The 19,533-nt window shown below is 21.3% G+C and overlaps 1 protein-coding gene across 3 annotated transcripts in view; it reads right to left on the bottom strand.

Annotated features, from left to right (window-relative positions):
- The window catches only part of Pdk1 (Phosphoinositide-dependent kinase 1), a 125,615-nt gene that overhangs the window by 40,942 nt on the left and 65,140 nt on the right, over positions 1–19,533 (bottom strand). For all 3 annotated transcript variants that reach the window (XM_075307427.1, XM_075307425.1, XM_075307426.1), the window contains exons 2-3: positions 9,858–10,347; positions 7,150–7,632 (exon numbers count right to left, since the gene is read on the bottom strand). In XM_075307427.1, the coding sequence (XP_075163542.1) occupies positions 7,150–7,632; positions 9,858–10,173 (799 nt within the window). In that variant the 5' untranslated portion in view covers positions 10,174–10,347. The remainder of the gene's footprint in view (positions 1–7,149; positions 7,633–9,857; positions 10,348–19,533) is intronic.

Below are 19,533 nucleotides of genomic sequence, written 5' to 3'. Positions count from 1 at the left end.
TAATGCAGAAATTCATTAAATTTATGAATTTTTTCATAGAAATTTTTAAAGATGTTACTTCAATTACAAAATCCATAACTATACAAAAAATAAGTGACCCCCCAATAAATATAAAAATTTACATAAAAATGAAGAAATTCATTAAGTTTATGAAAGATTTTATTTTAATTCACATTTCTTCATTGAATTATTTTTAACATATATATTAATTTTTTTTTAAATAAATTATGGTTTATTATGCTTACTCCGTCTTTGATTTTATTTTTATATTTTTAATTTTGGAATTTCCAATCGGTTTGACGTCAATCTTCCATATTTCTTTTAAGTTTCCAACCACCCCCCACCCCTTATAAGTTTATAATGTTGTTGTTTGTGGTTTTTTTAATTTTTAACGTTTTTGATTGCTTCTACATACCTTAACCAAATCATTATCATGAAGTTTTGTATTTTTATTTCAATGGAAACAAAACTAAAAAAAAGCACCTCGTAAATAATATAAAGAAATGGCTGGTTGGCTATCTAAGCAACTTGAATTTGTGGTACTGAAATCACGTACAAAATCAAAAGATTATCACCGCCACAAGTAAAAACAACAAAAACAACCACAAAAAATAACAATATTTAAAACCGATAAAAGAAATATTTTTCAAGTCAGGTGTTGTGCGTGCTGATAGTTTTGCAAAGCTAGCTGGGAGGGGGCTGAATTGATGATATGTGAGAAATTGTCAATTTCTAGGGCATGGAAAAGAAAAGCAGAAGGGCAAAAAAAAACAAAAAAAAAAAAAAACAAAGATTTCCGTAATAACAAAAAAAATATATAGCTATATAAATTTTATTTATATATAATATTTGAATAATTAATGCTTGAGTTTTTTTTATATACCTTAATTTGATTTATTTTTTATTTTTATTTTAATTTAATTGCTTTTTTTTTATTTTTTTAAATTAATTTTTAAATTTAATTTTTATTTTTGTTTATTTTTTAATATTATTAAAAAATGCAAATTTTGATAAGGGCAAAAAAAAGCAAACAAAAAAAAAACAAAAATTTCCGTAATAACAAAAAATATATATAGCTATATATTTATATATAATATTTGAATAATTAATGCTTGAATTTTGTTTATATACCTTAATTTGACTATTTTTTATTTATATATTTTATTTAATTTAATTGTTTTTTTTTTTAATTTTTTAAATTAATTTTTAAATTTAATTTTTATTTTTTGTTTATTTTTTAATATTATTAAAAACTGCAAATTTTTATAAGGGCAAAAAAAAACAAAAATTTCCTTAATAACAAAAAAATATATAGCTATATACATTTTACTTACATATAATATTTGAATAATTAATATTTGAATAATTAATATTTGAATTTTTTCATATTCCGTATATATATATATATATATATATATATATATATATATATATATATATATATATATATATATATATATATATATATATATATATATATATATATATATATATATATATATATATATATATATATATATATATATATATATATATATATATATATATATATATATATATATATATATATATATATATATATATATATATATATATATATATATTTATATATATATATATAATTTGATTTATTTTTTATTTATATATTTTATTAAATTTAATTGTTTTTTTTTTGTAATTTATTAAATTTAATTTTTATTTTTTGTTTATTTTTTAATATTATTAAAAACTGCAAATTTTTATAAGGGCAAAAAAAAAACAAAAATTTCCTTAATAACAAAAAATATATATAGCTATATACATTTTATTTATATATAATAGTTGAATAATTAATTCTTGATTTTTTTCATATACCTTAAATTAATTTATTTTTTATTTATATATTTTTTTAAGTTATTTTTTTTTTAATTTCTTAAATAAATTTTTAAATTTAATTTAATTTTTATTTGATTTTAATTTTTTAATATTATTAAAAAATGCAAATTTTTATAAATTATTCAAGAATTTTTCCAAAAAAAAAAAAAATATCCAAAATCAAACCAAAAAAAAAAATAGTTGGAAGATTCCCCTAATAGCAAAAATTTAGATACCTAAAAAAATTCATATTTTTTTTTAATTATTATTATTTGTTTTTTTTTTTTATTATTTAATGATTTTATATTCTTCTTTACACCTCTGCTTTTTTGTAATTTTCATTACCTATTTTTTTTTTTTGGTCCAATGTGCTAATCAAATTGTTTATGTTTTTTGGGTTTAAATTTAATAATCACTAAGGAAAATTTTTTACATCATATCAAAAGGCTCTAAGTTTTTTTCTTTGTAATTTGTTTTTATTAAATTTGTTCAATTTTATTTACAGTGGTTAATTAGATGTTCACAGTTCATTAGATTGCAATTGGCAACCCCCCCCCCCCCCCCCCCTCCTTACCATACACACCCTTACCAACCACTTCTCTCAAGGAAATTGTAAATAAACAACAATCCAACCGGTTTTTTTTTTTAAATTCTATTACACAATTAAATAAAAATAAAACTATATAAATAACAACAAGCAACTATCTTGGATATCTAGAGAGTCATAGTAGAAAATCTGCGTCTGAGTAAAAAAATGTAATGAAAAAATTTTCAGTGTATTTCAGTTTTTATTTTAGTACAAGCGATTACCAAGTTATGGCTTTAATGTCGACTTAAAAAAAAAATCTAGAGAAAAATCTCGTAGTGAATACAGTGACTGCACAGTCCCATTCTCTCTACCCCAATGTGATCTACATACATACTCGTACAACAACAAAGCAAAACTAGCAAGAGTATCATTGCGGCTAAACAATAACAGCAGCAACAACAACAACAACAACAGAGATATTGTAAAGAACTGCTTATGCCCCATAATAACAATTGTTTAAGCTTTGTTTTTATAATTTTTGTCATATTCTACATAAACGTATTTATTTTTTTCCTGTTATTTTACAGGGATTTGTTTGTTTTTATTTCAAGTCTTCATAATAGCAACAGCAAAACCAAAAAAAAAAAGAGCAAACCTACAGAAAAATTGAGCGACACGTGTAAGCAATAAAATGCGATTTTGTTTGTATATTCATATGCATATTCATACATATGTATGTATGTATATGTACATATAATTTTCTTTTAATGATTCAGTTTCAATTCTTTAAAAACACTTTGTTTGTTTTGTTTTTGGTCTAGAAAAAAATATTACTTTGTGGATTTTTTTTTTGTTTGGTCACAAACAAAAATTCATCTTTTGTTATGGCTATGAACGGGGTATATCTGTGGTGGGGATTTGGTTTCTCTATGCTCTCTATGCTTAGTTTACCGAGTTGGTGTGAGAACATATGTTTCTTCGGTGTGTGTGTGTGTATGTTCGTATTGTTTCAGATATCGTGTGAACAAGACATTTTGTCGCTCTATTCACTCTTTATTTTCGGTGGGAATAATGGCCATTAAATTAAAAGAAATCTCTATTTTGTGGTTTCTTTGTTTGCCATGTACATATTTTTGTGTAAGCCAGATTTATGAGAAAGGAATTTGGTGAAATTTCCTATAACAAAAATCAAAGGGAAATCTTGAAGATATACAAACAAACGTGGCTTTAATTAAAGATAAATGGAAAATATTGGATATATATCAAGGTCATTTAAATGGAATGTTTAAAAAAAAATAGAAAAAAAAAAATAAAATTAATTTTAATTTCAAATTATTTCAAAAAATAGAAAAAAAAGTAAAATTAATTTTAATTTCAAATTTGTAATTACATACTAAAAAAAAATAATTCTTTCCTGCAACATTTTCGAAATTTCTTGCAAATTAAATTTTTTTAATTGTATTAATACATTATTTAATTCACGTAAATTTTTTTTTGTTTTCTGTGGAACCACATAATTTTACAAATTATAATTAATTTTATTAATTTTCATTTTCAAAGAAAATAATAAAATTAACAATTAATTTGTCCCATTAAAGTTTTAATTGAATTTTAAAACATTTTATTAAAAAAAATTAATTATTATTTCAATTTATATATATTTGTACTTTGTAAAGGGTGATTCTTTTGAGGTTAGGATTTTCATGCATTAGTATTTGACAGATCACGTGGGATTTCAGACATGGTGTCAAAGAGAAAGATGCTCAGTATGCTTTGACATTTCATCATGAATAGCCGAACGATCTGCCACAACGTCGAATTTTCAGTGAATGGGCCCTAGAAAAGTTGGCAGAAAATCCGCTTTTTTATCGACAAATTTTGTTCAGCGATGAGGCTCATTTCTGGTTGAATGGCTACGTAAATAAGCAAAATTGCCGCATTTGGAGTGAAGAGCAACCAGAAGCCGTTCAAGAACTGCCCATGCATCCCGAAAAATGCACTGTTTGGTGTGGTTTGTACGCTGGTGGAATCATTGGACCGTATTTTTTCAAAGATGCTGTTGGACGCAACGTTACGGTGAATGGCGATCGCTATCGTTCGATGCTAACAAACTTTTTGTTGCCAAAAATGGAAGAACTGAACTTGGTTGACATGTGGTTTCAACAAGATGGCGCTACATGCCACACAGCTCGCGATTCTATGGCCATTTTGAGGGAAAACTTCGGAGAACAATTCATCTCAAGAAATGGACCGGTAAGTTGGCCACCAAGATCATGCGATTTGACGCCTTTAGACTATTTTTTGTGGGGCTACGTCAAGTCTAAAGTCTACAGAAATAAGCCAGCAACTATTCCAGCTTTGGAAGACAACATTTCCGAAGAAATTCGGGCTATTCCGGCCGAAATGCTCGAAAAAGTTGGCCAATATTGGACTTTCCGAATGGACCACCTAAGACGCAGCCGCGGTCAACATTTAAATGAAATTATCTTCAAAAAGTAAATGTCATGGACCAATCTAACGTTTCAAATAAAGAACCGATGAGATTTTGCAAATTTTATGCGTTTTTTTTTAAAAAAAAGTTATCAAGCTCTTAACAAATCACCCTTTATATTTCAATGTTATATTTCAATTTATAAAAAAAAAATTAACAATTTAGTGGACTCAACTAATTTTTTTAAATAAAAATTCAATATCAATAAACTTTTAATTTATGTTGAACCAGATAATTTTACAAATTATAATTAATTTTATTTTCAAAGAAAATAATAAAATTTACAATTAATTTGTCCCATTAAAGTTTTAATTGAATTTTAAAACATTTTATTAAAAAATTAATTATTATTTCAATTTATATATATTTGTATTTTGTATATTTCAATGTTATATTTCAATTTATAAAAAAAAAATTAACAATTTAGTAGACTCAACTAATTTTTTTTAATAAAAACAAAATTTAATTCAATATCAATAAACTTTTAATTGGAATTATTATTTCAAGTAAATATATATATATATATATATATATATATATATATATATATATATATATATATATATATATATATATTTCTTTTTTTTTCTATAGAACCAGACAATTTCAGAAATTCTTTAATTTTATTAAGTTTTATTTCCAAAGAAAATTAATTATATAAAAAATAATTATTAAAAAAATCAATTAAAAATTTAATTATAAAAAATTCAATTAAAAATTGAAATATAAAAAAAAATCAATTATAAATTGATTTAAAAAACAAAAAACTTTAATTATAAAAAATTCAATTTTTAATTGAGTTTTTTTTATAAAACAATTTTTAATTGATAAATTTAAAATTGATTAAAAAAAACAACTTTAATTATAAAAAAAAACAATTAAAAATTAAATTATTAAAAACCCAATTACAAACTGTATTATAAAAAAAAAACTCAATTAAAAATTGAATTGACACCCCTAACTTTTCAATTAAAATATAAATCATTAACAAACAAAAGCAATCATTCAAAATTTTTATTTTATTTCCATTAAAAACATCAACTAATTTTTTAAATAAAACAAAAATCAATTTAATACCAATTATTTTTTAATTTCATAAATTGTTTCTTTAATTGGCGTAGATTACTATAATATAATTTCCGTAATTAAAGAAATTTCAATTAAAAATTAATTGGATTTATTAAATATTTTTTCTATGGAACATTTCACAATTTTTAAATATTTTATTTATATTTATTTACATTAGAAAATAATTTAAAAAAAACATTAGGCTAATGCCTAATATTTTCTTGAAATATTTATTTACTATCAAGTTTCAATACATTTCCTTAGAATTGTTCGCTAATAACAACGTATACAAGAATTCATTAAATGGGGTATTACTATGGTATAAATTATCAACAAAAAAAAACAAAAACGCAATACGGAAAATCCAAAAAAAAAACAAATTAAATTAAATAAATAAATAATTCAATGAAATTCAATAGGCTATGTTAATTCAAAATATTCCATAACAATTGTTCACATGACATTGTAGCTACACGTATAGTTTTGCGTTCAAATAAAACTCAAGAAAATATATTATAAATTATATAACGACACAAATAAAAAAAAATAAACTAAAAAAAATCCACTGAAACCTTAGTTTTGTCAACTTGATTTAGTCCGTTGAAAAAAAAAAGTAGTAGCATATTAAAAATTAAACCACCAAAGGTCTTATCACATACCACTGTCTGTGTGATTGTTGTATTTTTAAATATGCAGAGATAATGTAATAACGAAAAACAAAAACAATAAAAATATCATTAAAATTAAACAAACCTCAAAAACAACAACAAGATTGATTTTTTTTCTATGTGGTGTATTTGCCTGTAAATGGACAGACAGAGAGGGCAATGTATGATTGGTATGGTTGAAGGAAGGACGGATGTTTAACCATACTACGTCTCTCTCCTCTCTTGCCAAAAAATACTCTCATCTAAAATCATTAGTCATTTTGTTCTTCATTACCACCACTCTTATATCATTTACTAGTACTTAATGCCACAACCGAATATTGGTAATAGGCCGAATATTTGGTGGGCCATAAAAGGGGGGCCGAATATTTGGTGGGCATATAGGTAATACAAACAATGCAAATATGCCTAAAATCTTCTCTTCATATAAACATATTTATTTATATACAGAAAACTTTGAAAATATATATATTTTTTTTTAATTTTTTCTTACTTATTGTAGTAAATAGTTTTTATTGTTTTTTCTTTTTTCTACTTACTTGCATATTCACGTTTTGTCACCACATCACTGGCCAAATAGACCATACTAAAACTGCCCTCACCAATGTATTTACCAAAATAATAATCTTTTGGCGATTTCTTTGGTGGTGTTATAGTGGTGGCGGCTGCAGGAGGTGAAGATTTTGAAGGATAAATATTATTTGTGGATGATGTGGAGGAGCAGGATGTGGATGGCTGCATGGCAGAGCCGCCGATTGTTGTTGATGTTGGTGATAAGGCTAGATTTGTTGCTGTTGTTAATGTTGTTGTTGTTGACTCAGAGGTGGCAAAAGGAACCGTAACAACTGCACTACCATTTGTGAAATGTGTATAACGTTGACGACAACAATTTGTATTGTTGCTGTTACTACTGTTGATGCTGTTGATACTGCTGGCATTTGATGCCATAGATAAACGTTGCGGTGATGATGATGGTGTAGAGTTTTGGGTAGCTAAAGCAGCTGTTAGGGGTGAAGAATGTCCTGGAAAATAGAAAGAAAAAGTATGAATAAGATACAACAAAATACAATACAATAAATAATATAAAATAAATTAAAATAAAATAAAAATTAAAATAAAAATAAAAATAAAATAAAACAAAATAAAAATAAATTAAATTAAATTAAATTACAGTAAATTAAATTAAATTAAATTAAATTAAATTAAATTAAATTAAATTAAATTAAATTAAATTAAATTACAGTAAATTAAATTAAATTAAATTAAATTAAATTAAATTAAATTAAATTAAATTAAATTAAATTAAATTAAATTAAATTAAATTAAATTAAATTAAATTAAATTAAATTAAATTAAATTAAATTAAATTAAATTAAATTAAATTAAATTAAATTACCTTAAATTGAATTAAATTAAATTAAATTAAATTAAATTAAATTAAATTAAATTAAATTAAATTAAAATTAAATTAATTAAATTAAATTAAATTAAATTAAATTAAATTAAATTAAATTAAATTAAATTAAATTAAATTAAATTAAATTAAATTAAATTAAATTACAGTAAATTTAATTAAATTACAGTAAATTAAACTAAACTAAATTAAATTAAATTAAATTAAATTAAATTAAATTAAAAAAAAATTACCAAAAAAATAAAATATATAAAATATATAAAATAAATTAAAAATATAAAAAAATAAAATAAAATAAAATCTGCAACAAGTATTCAAATGTAAAATTTCTTCTCTACAGATCTCCAAATATTATAGGACAGAAAAAAAACGTAAAAAATGTATATCCTTAAACTCTTAATAAAAAGATGCTATACAAATTATAGCAAATCCATATTTTTATATTTTTGGATTTTTTGTTAAACAAAAAAATAATATTGATATTTTAAATTACTGTACCGATTTTCACTTATATTTAGTAAAAACTTATTAACATTTGATTAACCCCATTTCGATTATTTGATTTGCTATTAAAATTATGGCAAGTCTAACATTTTAAAATTAATTACATTTTTTTTTCATTTTAAGAATTGTGATATTATTTTTCTTTAGAATTGTGATATTCTTTTTGGTCTCACTGGGATAAATTTAGTTGCTATAATTTTATAGCAAGTCAAAATGTTATTTTTTATTAAATTTTTATAATATCTAAAAAATATTTAATGCCTATTAGAGACAAACACGGTAATACTTGTTCCCCAATTGGGTTATTTGATATGCTACAAAAAAAATTATACCAAGTCAAAAATTATAGATTTTGTAAAATTTTTATAAATTAACATATTTTATTCATTTTAATTCTTATTTCGGGATCTAAATTGGTTAATTTAGATGCTATAATTTTTTATAGCAGGCCATATTTTTAATTTATTTTTAATGCTATAAAAAAAATAAATTTATTGTAGAAGCTGGAGCTCGTGATAAAAACACAATTTCTATATTTACATTCTAATTATATAATCATATAGGAGATGCTATAAAAATTATATTTTTTTTTAATATATAACTTTTTTATATTGATATCCATTCATATTTTCTATAAACATGGTAATATTTGTTACTCAATGGTTGGTATGATTTGCTATAAAAATATAGCAGGTCTTAAATTTTATATTATGTACAATATTTTAAAAGCAAACCAATTTTAATTTCTTTTTGAGTTTAATTCTTAGTTTGGTATCTAAATTGAATAATTTAAGTTGCTATAATTTTTATAGCAGTTCATATTTTTTGCTTCACTTTTGCTATACAAGTTTTTAGCTGTTTTGTAGAAGCTCTACGGTGTGCTGCAATTAATGCAACAAACGAAACAAAAATTAACTTTTATGTTTATTTATAATATTTAGATGAATTTTGAAAATGCTATAAAAATTATAGCAAGTCATAATGATATTATTTTCAATGTTTTTCGAAAACATAAAATTTTTATATTAATTTCCATGCATATTTTATACAAAAATGGTATTTTTTTTGACCCATTCGGTTATTTGACTTGCTGCTATAAAAAATTATAGCAAGTCAAATATTTTATGTTTTGTAAAATTTTGAACATTTTAAAAGTGTTTGTTATTTCTTTTAGATTTTAATTTTTATTTTGGGATCCGAAATGGGTTATTTAGCATGCTATAATTTTTATAGCAAGCCATATTTTTTTTTTATTTTGGTACAAAAAAATGTTTTTAAAATATTTTTTGAATTTTCCTCACTCTCTTCTATTTGTCTTTCTCCACTTACCATTGGTCATAAATTTCGTTCGCATGGTAACCTCGGGGGCTGAGGCATTACCACAACCGCATAGATTACGTTGTTGTTGTTGTTGTTGCTGTGGGTGATGATGATGATGGACAGCATTTAGTTGACGACATGATGTCGCCGTTGACATGGGTCCCGCCGTATTAACACTAGCTGTTGCTGTAGTGGCCATGGCAGCAGCAGCAGCAGTTGCAGCTACAACGGCAGCGGAATTTGCTAATTCTTTGAAATTTAATTCACTAAAATTATTTTCGGTTAACGATACAGCGGTTGCCTTTTCTTTGGGCATAGCGGGCATGGTGCAATTACAGCAATGATTTAAATATTGCTGTTGCTGTTGTTGCGCCGGCGCCGTTGCTGGCGAATGCTCTAATATGCCGGTCTGTGATGTTGCACAAACCGTTGTTTGTGTAGTTGTTGTTGTTGGTGCTATTGCTAGAGGAGGGAGCGCCTGTGGCTGTTGACCGTTAATCTAAAATTAGAAAGACAAGAAGAAGAATGATAAGAATCAATTAGCTTTTGTTGTTCAATTGTTATTGTTGTTGCTAATATCAAATATTTTGCCAATGGTTTTTGCTGTTGTTACTGTTGTCGCTAAGAATTTTTTAAAGCTTGAAAATATATACGGCGCGTCCATAAAAATAAATGTTTTTATTTTTATTTTGATATGAAATGTAAAGGTTTTATTGCTGTTGTTGTTTTGCAAATATTTATTTCTTGTTTTCGGTTATAAACAAATGCTTGGGGGATTGAACTGTGAACCCCCCACATACCACATACGATGAAACAAAAAAAAAAAACAAACAAAATATATAGCCCTAAGGCAAAGATAAAGTCGGCTACGAAAACAAACCACACAACATCTTGGTAAAAAAAGAAACAACAAAAAAACGACGTATAAATAAAACCAGTTGTGAAATTCTCAAAGAGGGTAATTTTGCAAGGCTTTCATCTAAGAGGCCTTTTGAAAGTTTAAAAAAGGCAATGCCTCTTGAGTGATTTAATATTAATAAGAAGAAATTTTACAATTATTTATAGAAAAAAATTGGAAATTAATAAAATAAAGTATTTCTTTTTTAATTTTCAATAAAAACAAAAAAAAAAAACTTTCGAAAGACTTTCCCCAAGATCTTCTTTGGTAATGTACAAAGAAATATTTAATAAATAAAAGAAATTATAAATTTAAAATTTTATAATAAAAAAAATTGAAAAGACCTTCCCCAAGACTTTCTTTGGTAATGTATCAGCGAATATTTAATATTTTGTAATTTTTAATAGAAATTATCAATTTAAAATTTTTTAAAAATGAAAATGAATAAATAAAATATTTTTAATAAAAAAAATCGACAGACCTTCTTCGGTAATGAATCAGGGAATATTTAATAGAAATACATTTTTTTAATTTTACAATTATTTTTAGAAAAAAATTGGAAATGGATAAAATATTTCCCCAAGACCTTCCTTGGTAATGTACCAGGGAATATTTTGTAATTTTTAATAGAAATTGTCAATTTAAAATTTTTTAAAATTGAAAATGGATAAATAAAATATTTTTAATACAAAAAAAAAATCGACAGACCCTCCCCAAGACCTTCTTTGGTAATGTATCAGGGAATATTTAATAGAAATATATTTTTTTAATTTTACAATTATTTTTAGCAAAAAATTGGAAATGGATAAAATATTAATTTAATATTTTAAATTAAAAAAAGTCGTAAGACCTTCCTCAAGACCTTCTTTGGTAATGTACCAGGGAATATTTTGCAATTTTTAATAGAAATTATCAATTTAAAATTTTTTAAAATTGAAAATGGATAAATAAAATATTTTTAATAAAAAAAATCTTTGAAAAGACCTTCCCCAAGACCTTCTTTGGTAATGTATTAGGGAATATTTAATAGAAATATATTTTTTTAATTTTACAATTATTTTTCGAAAAAAATTGGAAATGGATAAAATATTTCCCCAAGACCTTCTTTGGTAATATATATCAGGGAATATTTTGTAATGTTTTATAGAAATTATCAATTTAGAATTTTTTAAAATTGGAAATGGATAAATAAAATATTTTTAATAAAAAAAAATCGACAGACCTTCGCCAAGACCTTCTTTGGTAATGTATCAGAGAATATTTAATATAAATATTTTTTTTAATTTTACAATTACTTTTAGAAAAAATTGAAAATGGATAAAATATTTTTTTAATATTTTAAATTAAAAAAAGTCGTAAGACCTTCCCCAAGACCTTCTTTGGTAATGTATCAGGGAATAATTTGTAATTGTTAATAGAAATTATAAATTAAAATTTGTTTTAAAATTGCAAATGGATAACTAAACTAAACTAATAAAAAAATCGATAGACCTTCTCCAAGACCTTCTTCGGTAATGTATCATATTCCCTGATACATTACCGAATAATAGAAATATATATATTTTTTTTAAATTTTACAATTATATTTAGAAAAAAAATGGAAATGGATAAAATATTATTTTAATATTTTAAATTAAAAAAAGTCATAAGACCTTCTCCAAGATCTTCTTTGGTAATGTATAAAGAAATATTTAATACATTTTAACAGAAATTATAAATTTTTAAAATTTTAAAATTTTTTAATAAAAAAAAATCTTTGAAAAGACCTTCCCCAAGACCTTTTTTGGTAATGTATCAGGGAATATTTAATAGAAATATATTTTTTTAAATTTTACAATTATTTTTAGAAAAAAATTGGAAATGGATAAAATATTTCCCCAAGACCTTCTTTGGTAATATATATCAGGGAATATTTTGTAATCTTTAATAGAAATTATCAATTTAGAATTTTTTAAAATTGGAAATGGATAAATAAAATATTTTTAATAAAAAAAAAATCGACAGACCTTCCCCAAGACCTTCTTTGGTAATGTATCAGGGAATAGTTAATAAAGTTTAAATTAGAAATTTTACAATTTTACAATTATTTATAGAAAAAAATTGGGAATGGATAATTTTCTTTTTAAATTTTTAATAAAACAAAAAGAAAGACCGAAAGACCTTCCCCAAGGCCTTCTTCGGCAATGTATCAGGGAATATTTAATAAATTTTAACAGAAATTATAAATTTTAGGAAACTCTTCCATTCAATCTAGATCCATGTTTAAATTTGGAGGGTAAATTGAAAGTTGCGATTTAAATGTTTATATGTTTGCTGGGTATAAATAGCAACACTCAAGAATGTGGAGTTACTTGTTTTTGTTGGCCAAAATAAAAATAACATCGCAAACAAAGGTGAGTTAACTCTCGTCAATATTTTCGTTAATGTCTGGAGGTCATTAGTGACGTAGCCAAAGACAATAACCAGCAACCGCAGACATTAAGACAGACATGGAACAGATCATCACTTTAACACAAGTCAAAGAGATCTTGGAAAATGGAAATTTAAAGAGTAGATAGTGAAATAAGTTGAAAAAAAAAAACACTATAAATTAAATCAAGGCAGGTGTTCAAAATAAAACCCATCAAACCAGCTAGTATTCTAATCAATATCAAAACGAAGTGTAAGCTAAAGAAGATGATGCGATATTGGTATGCGATTGACATAAATAATTTTGTGTATTTGATTTTGGCAAAATTAAAGAAATCTAAACTGAATATCGATATTGTTTGATGTTTAGCGACAAAATACTTGTTCAATCTCCAAATATGGAGATTTTTTCTTCTTGCCATCTCGCTAATAATATTGGGGGCATGTATCTTGTTATTTTTTCGGGGAATTTGTGTTTTTGCGTATTGCTTTTTCTTTCTTTACACAAAGATATTGGTGTCATAGTTTGAAAATAAATAAATTATGATCTCATGCTACCGTAACGCAGTTTTGTTTCCTTTTTTTTCATACATTCTCATGATATGTGTATGGCAATGGTGTTACTCATGCTTTTGGAGAAACAGCAGCACTACTCACTCAACAAACGCATTTAGAAATGAAAAAAAAAACTATAAAAATGCAAAAGAAAATCAACAATTAAGAAAAAAAACCGAACTCCTTCATAAATCTTAAAAATATATTTCTTGGAAATATACCAAACAGATCAATTAAGTCATAGTATGGAGAACAGAAACAAAAAACTAAGAATTAAAAAAGAAATATTTTGCTCTTGTTTTAATGAGACAAAACTAAATTAAATTAAATTAAATTAAATCAAATTAAATTAAATTAAATTAAATTAAATTAAATTAAATTAAATTAAATTAAATTAAATTAAATTAAATTAAATTAAATTAAATTAAATTAAATTAAATTAAATTAAATTAAATTAAATTAAATTAAATTAAATTAAATTAAATTAAATTAAATTAAATTAAATTAAATTAAATTAAATTAAATTAAATTAAATTAAATTAAATTAAATTAAATTAAATTAAATTAAATTAAATTAAATTAAATTAAATTAAATTAAATTAAATTAAATTAAATTAAATTAAATTAAATTAAATTAAATTAAATTAAATTAAATTAAATTAAATTAAATTAAATTAAATTAAATTAAATTAAATTAAATTAAATTAAATTAAATTAAATTAAACTAAATTAAATTAAATTATATTAAATTAAATTAAATTAAATTAAATTAAATTAAATTAAATTAAATTAAATTAAATTAAATTAAATTAAATTAAATTAAATTAAATTAAATTAAATTAAATTAAATTAAATTAAATTAAATTAAATTAAATTAAATTAAATTAAATAAATTAAATTAAATTAAATTAAATTAAATTAAATTAAATTAAATTAAATTAAATTAAATTAAATTAAATTAAATTAAATTAAATTAAATTAAATTAAATTAAATTAAATTAAATTAAATTAAATTAAATTAAATTAAATTAAATTAAATTAAATTAAATTAAATTAAATTAAATTAAATTAAATTAAATTAAATTAAATTAAATTAAATTAAATTAAATTAAATTAAATTAAATTAAATTAAATTAAATTAAATTAAATTAAATTAAATTAAATTAAATTAAATTAAATTAAATTAAATTAAATTAAATTAAATTAAATTAAATAAAATACAATAAAATTAAATTAAATTAAGACATATTTTTCTTTATTGAGCCTTTTTGGGTTACAATGGTTTACAATACTTTTTTTTAATTCTTGAAAATTTTGTTAAATACTTAAGACTATACAAATTAAATTAAATTAAATTAAATTAAATTAAATTAAATTAAATTAAATTAAATTAAATTAAATTAAATTAAATTAAATTAAATTAAATTAAATTAAATAAATTAAATTAAATTAAATTAAATTAAATTGAATTGAATTGAATTGAATTGAATTGAATTGAATTGAATTGAATTGAATTGAATTGAATTAAATTAAATTAAATTAAATTAAATTAAATTAAATTAAATTAAATTAAATTAAATTAAATTAAATTAAATTATATTAAATTAAATTAAATTAAATTAAATTAAATTAAATTAAATTAAATTAAATTAAATTAAATTAAATTAAATTAAATTAAATTAAATTAAATTAAATTAAATTAAATTAAATTAAATTAAATTAAATTAAATTAAATTAAATTAAATTAAATTAAATTAAATTAAATTAAATTAAATTAAATTAAATTAAATTAAATTAAATTAAATTAAATTAAATTAAATTAAATTAAATTAAATTAAATTAAATTAAATTAAATTAAATTAAATTAAATTAAATTAAATTAAATTAAATTAAATTAAATTAAATTAAATTAAATTAAATTAAATTAAATTAAATTAAATTAAATTAAATTAAATTAAATTAAATTAAATTAAATTAAATTAAAATAAATTAAATTATATATATTAATTTAAATTCATTGAAAAAAAATATATATAACAAATCTAAATAATTGGTTTTTTATCAATGAAAATTTCCAAATCCAAATAACCCAATAATCGGAATCAGTTTGTTTTTTTTTTCTTTGATTTTAAACAGCCTTCTTCCAATATCACTATAAACAATAGAATAATATGATAATGACTATAATTTATTCCCATTTTTGGATAAAAAAAAACAACAAAAATGAACGTTAGTTAATTGTAGCATAAAGGCGTCAGCCAGTCACCTCACAATAATAATGAGAGCGCCATACGAGAAATAGAAAAAAAACACACATTTTCTGCTTTATAGACAACAAAAAGTGGCATGGCAAAAGCGAGAATTTTTAAATCAGCCATAGAAGCAAAAAAAAAAAAACAAATCCATTTAGCGGCCAAAATCAGACAAGGTGCACCATAGCGGCGACGATGAGCCTCTGTGCCAGATTTAAGTCTTGTTGGACTCATTGCTGTTGATATTTTTTTTTTTGCGAATAAATTATTTTTGTAAAATTAAAGCAAATAAAAAGAAGCAAAAACAACCTAATCTTCCATCATTAAGCCACCAACTAATATTACCACCCCTCACCAGGTATAACATACATCCTCCATAGTACAAAATTGTTGCCAGTTTTATTTCAGTCCTGGCCTACCTTATACCCTGTAATCTATCCCAAAATTATCTACCTTTACTCCTGCCCATTTAGAGTTTTATAGTTTATTGTTATTGCTTCCTACTTACCTTTATTATTATTTTTTTTTTTCTTTGCCAAACTTAAAATTAGCTAAAAAAAATATAATTTTTTAAAAGCGTCTATAGAATGCCAACCATGGCGTCGCCATCAGGATCTGATGGTGTTGGTTCTGGTGGTGTTGCAGACATGTTATGCTTCAATAAAAAGTACAACGGCTCTATTTTTCTTGAATTTCATTTTTTTGTGCAAAGGAGGAGGAAGCCCTCAGGTTGTTGGCCAAGAGCCGGCGACGATTTGGTGGTGGCGCAAAGTAAGGTAGCGATTGTTTATAAACATGCAATATTCAAGCATATGTGAAGCGAAGCATGGCATGCAATCAAGTTTCAGCAAAGCCGCCAAGAAATGGGACAACAAATTAAGTTCTAAAATACTCAAAACTAGAATGAAATTAAAATAAACAGCAAATAAATAAAATTAAAATTCCAAATTATATTAATCGAAAATTAACTTAAACCTGGATAGACAGGAATCCAAGAATAGTCTGACGGCTACTCTGTCATCTACTGACAAAATAGGAAAAAGAAATTAAATTTTGGTTCATATTTTTGCTCACCATGCAAATTATAGTCTCTTGAAATAAAGTCAAAATTACGAAAGATGGGGTAATTAAATTAAATATAAAACGTTTTTATAAAAATAAAAAAAAACAAATTATGGCAATTTAATGTAATTTAATGTAATTTAATTTAATTTAATTTAATTTAATTTAATTTAATTTAATTTAATTTAATTTAATTTAATTTAATTTAATTTAATTTAATTTAATTTAATTTAATTTAATTTAATTTAATTTAATTTAATTTAATTTAATTTAATTTAATTTAATTTAATTTAATTTAATTTAATTTAATTTAATTTAATTTAATTTAATTTAATTTAATTTAATTTAATTTAATTTAATTTAATTTAATTTAATTTAATTTAATTTAATTTAATTTAATTTAATTTAATTTAATTTAATTTAATTTAATTTAATTTAATTTAATTTAATTTAATTTAATTTAATTTAATTTAATTTAATTTAATTTAATTTAATTTAATTTAATTTAATTTAATTTAATTTAATTTAATTTAATTTAATTTAATTTAATTTAATTTAATTTAATTTAATTTAATTTAATTTAATTTAATTTAATTTAATTTAATTTAATTTAATTTAATTTAATTTAATTTAATTTAATTTAATTTAATTTAATTTAATTTAATTTAATTTAATTTAATTTAATTTAATTTAATTTAATTTAATTTAATTTAATTTAATTTAATTTAATTTAATTTAATTTAATTTAATTTAATTTAATTTAATTTAATTTAATTTAATTTAATTTAATTTAATTTAATTTAATTTAATTTAATTTAATTTAATTTAATTTAATTTAATTTAATTTAATTTAATTTAATTTGATTTAATTTAATTTAATTTAATTTAATTTAATTTAATTTAATTTAATTTAATTTAATTTAATTTAATTTAATTTAATTTAATTTAATTTAATTTAATTTAATTTAATTTAATTTAATTTAATTTAATTTAATTTAATTTAATTTAATTTAATTTAATTTAATTAATTTAAATTTAAATTTAATTCCTTTTGCAAATTTTCTAAAATAAATTAAAATTTCTCGATAAAAATTTTTTTTCATATCGTAAACATTCAAACATCTTAAATTATGGAAAAAGAATATTTTTTTGTTTATGAACTCGTTATTCATAGTCTTTGTATCTATCCGATATTTGAATGTCCCACTTCATTAACCTTAAATGAGTTTTTATAATACTATTATACACCTGTTTATATTAAACTAACTAATGCATATATACATCGTATGATGTTTTTTTTTGCTTTAAATAAATCCATAATTATACTTGAGTTTCGAGTTTAATAGAGCATATAAATGTGGGTTTAATACACGTAGAAACCGTATCTATAATGGAGAACTTTATTTGCAATAGGTGTTAATTATTACGAAAAAAATAAAAAAATAAATAAATATTAAAGAAGTAGGTTATTGGTTTTGTTGACATGTCAAGAAAAGCTATGGCTATGGCCACACCAGGCAAATAAATGATCAAAGGTAGTGTCAGAATTTTTTTATCCAGTAGCAAAATATTCAAAATATCTACATATGGTTTTTGAAAAATACTTTCGAGACTCGTGATAATCTAATGTGAGCTGGAAATATTTGCTGGTTTCAATGTAATCTTTGTAGTAATTTTTTAATTGCCAATAAAAAAATAAATATAAAATTTTCTCTTATATAAATATTGAAAAAGAAATATAAAATTTTTCTTATATACACTTAATAAGTAGAAAAAGAAAAATTTTCCATAATTTCATTAAATTTTTCCGTATTTTATTTTTTTGAGATTTACTCATTTTAAATAGCTTTTGGAAACATTCTTTTCTTCTTATTAAGCTGTTTATTATTATTATTATTATTATTATTTTTTTTTTAAATTTTATGATTTTGTTTACACCCAAAATAGAAAAAAAAAACAAAAATATTCAATGAAAATCTCTATGGGTAGCTAGATATTGAGCAGCTATAATCATGATGACCACTACCACCCAATACTCATCCCCATAGACAGTATTTTTATTTTAAAAACAAATCAAGTTATTTATAAAAGCAAAAAAAAAAAAACAAAAAATATATATATATAAAGAAACAGACATCATTATAACAAAATCAAGAAAATGAAAACAAGAGATAAGTGCAACAAATTTTTAAAGCAAATTTTCAAGAAACCAGAAAAAAAATATGCATAATAATATTTAACATTATTTTTTGGATAATCTATCTTTCATGAGAAAGACTTTTTGTCTTCTTCATCTTCCATTTACCTCCTAATCGCTTGTGGAAATTCCTCCAACAAATGTTTTTTTTTTCTATAGTTTATGTCTCAACACTATATCACTATTTTGCTTTTTAATGATGACTGTTCTTCCGTTGATCTGCCTCATTCATAGATGTATGTATGTATATTCTTCATGTATAACAACAAAATAAATAGAATATTTAAATAAAGAATCACATCACCGTCATTG

The sequence above is a fragment of the Haematobia irritans genome, chromosome 4 (genome assembly GCF_050003625.1).
Source record: "Haematobia irritans isolate KBUSLIRL chromosome 4, ASM5000362v1, whole genome shotgun sequence".
Lineage (NCBI taxonomy): Eukaryota > Metazoa > Arthropoda > Insecta > Diptera > Muscidae > Haematobia > Haematobia irritans.
The sequence above is the reverse complement of the archived record's forward strand: the minus strand, read 5'-3'. Positions and strand labels throughout refer to the sequence as shown.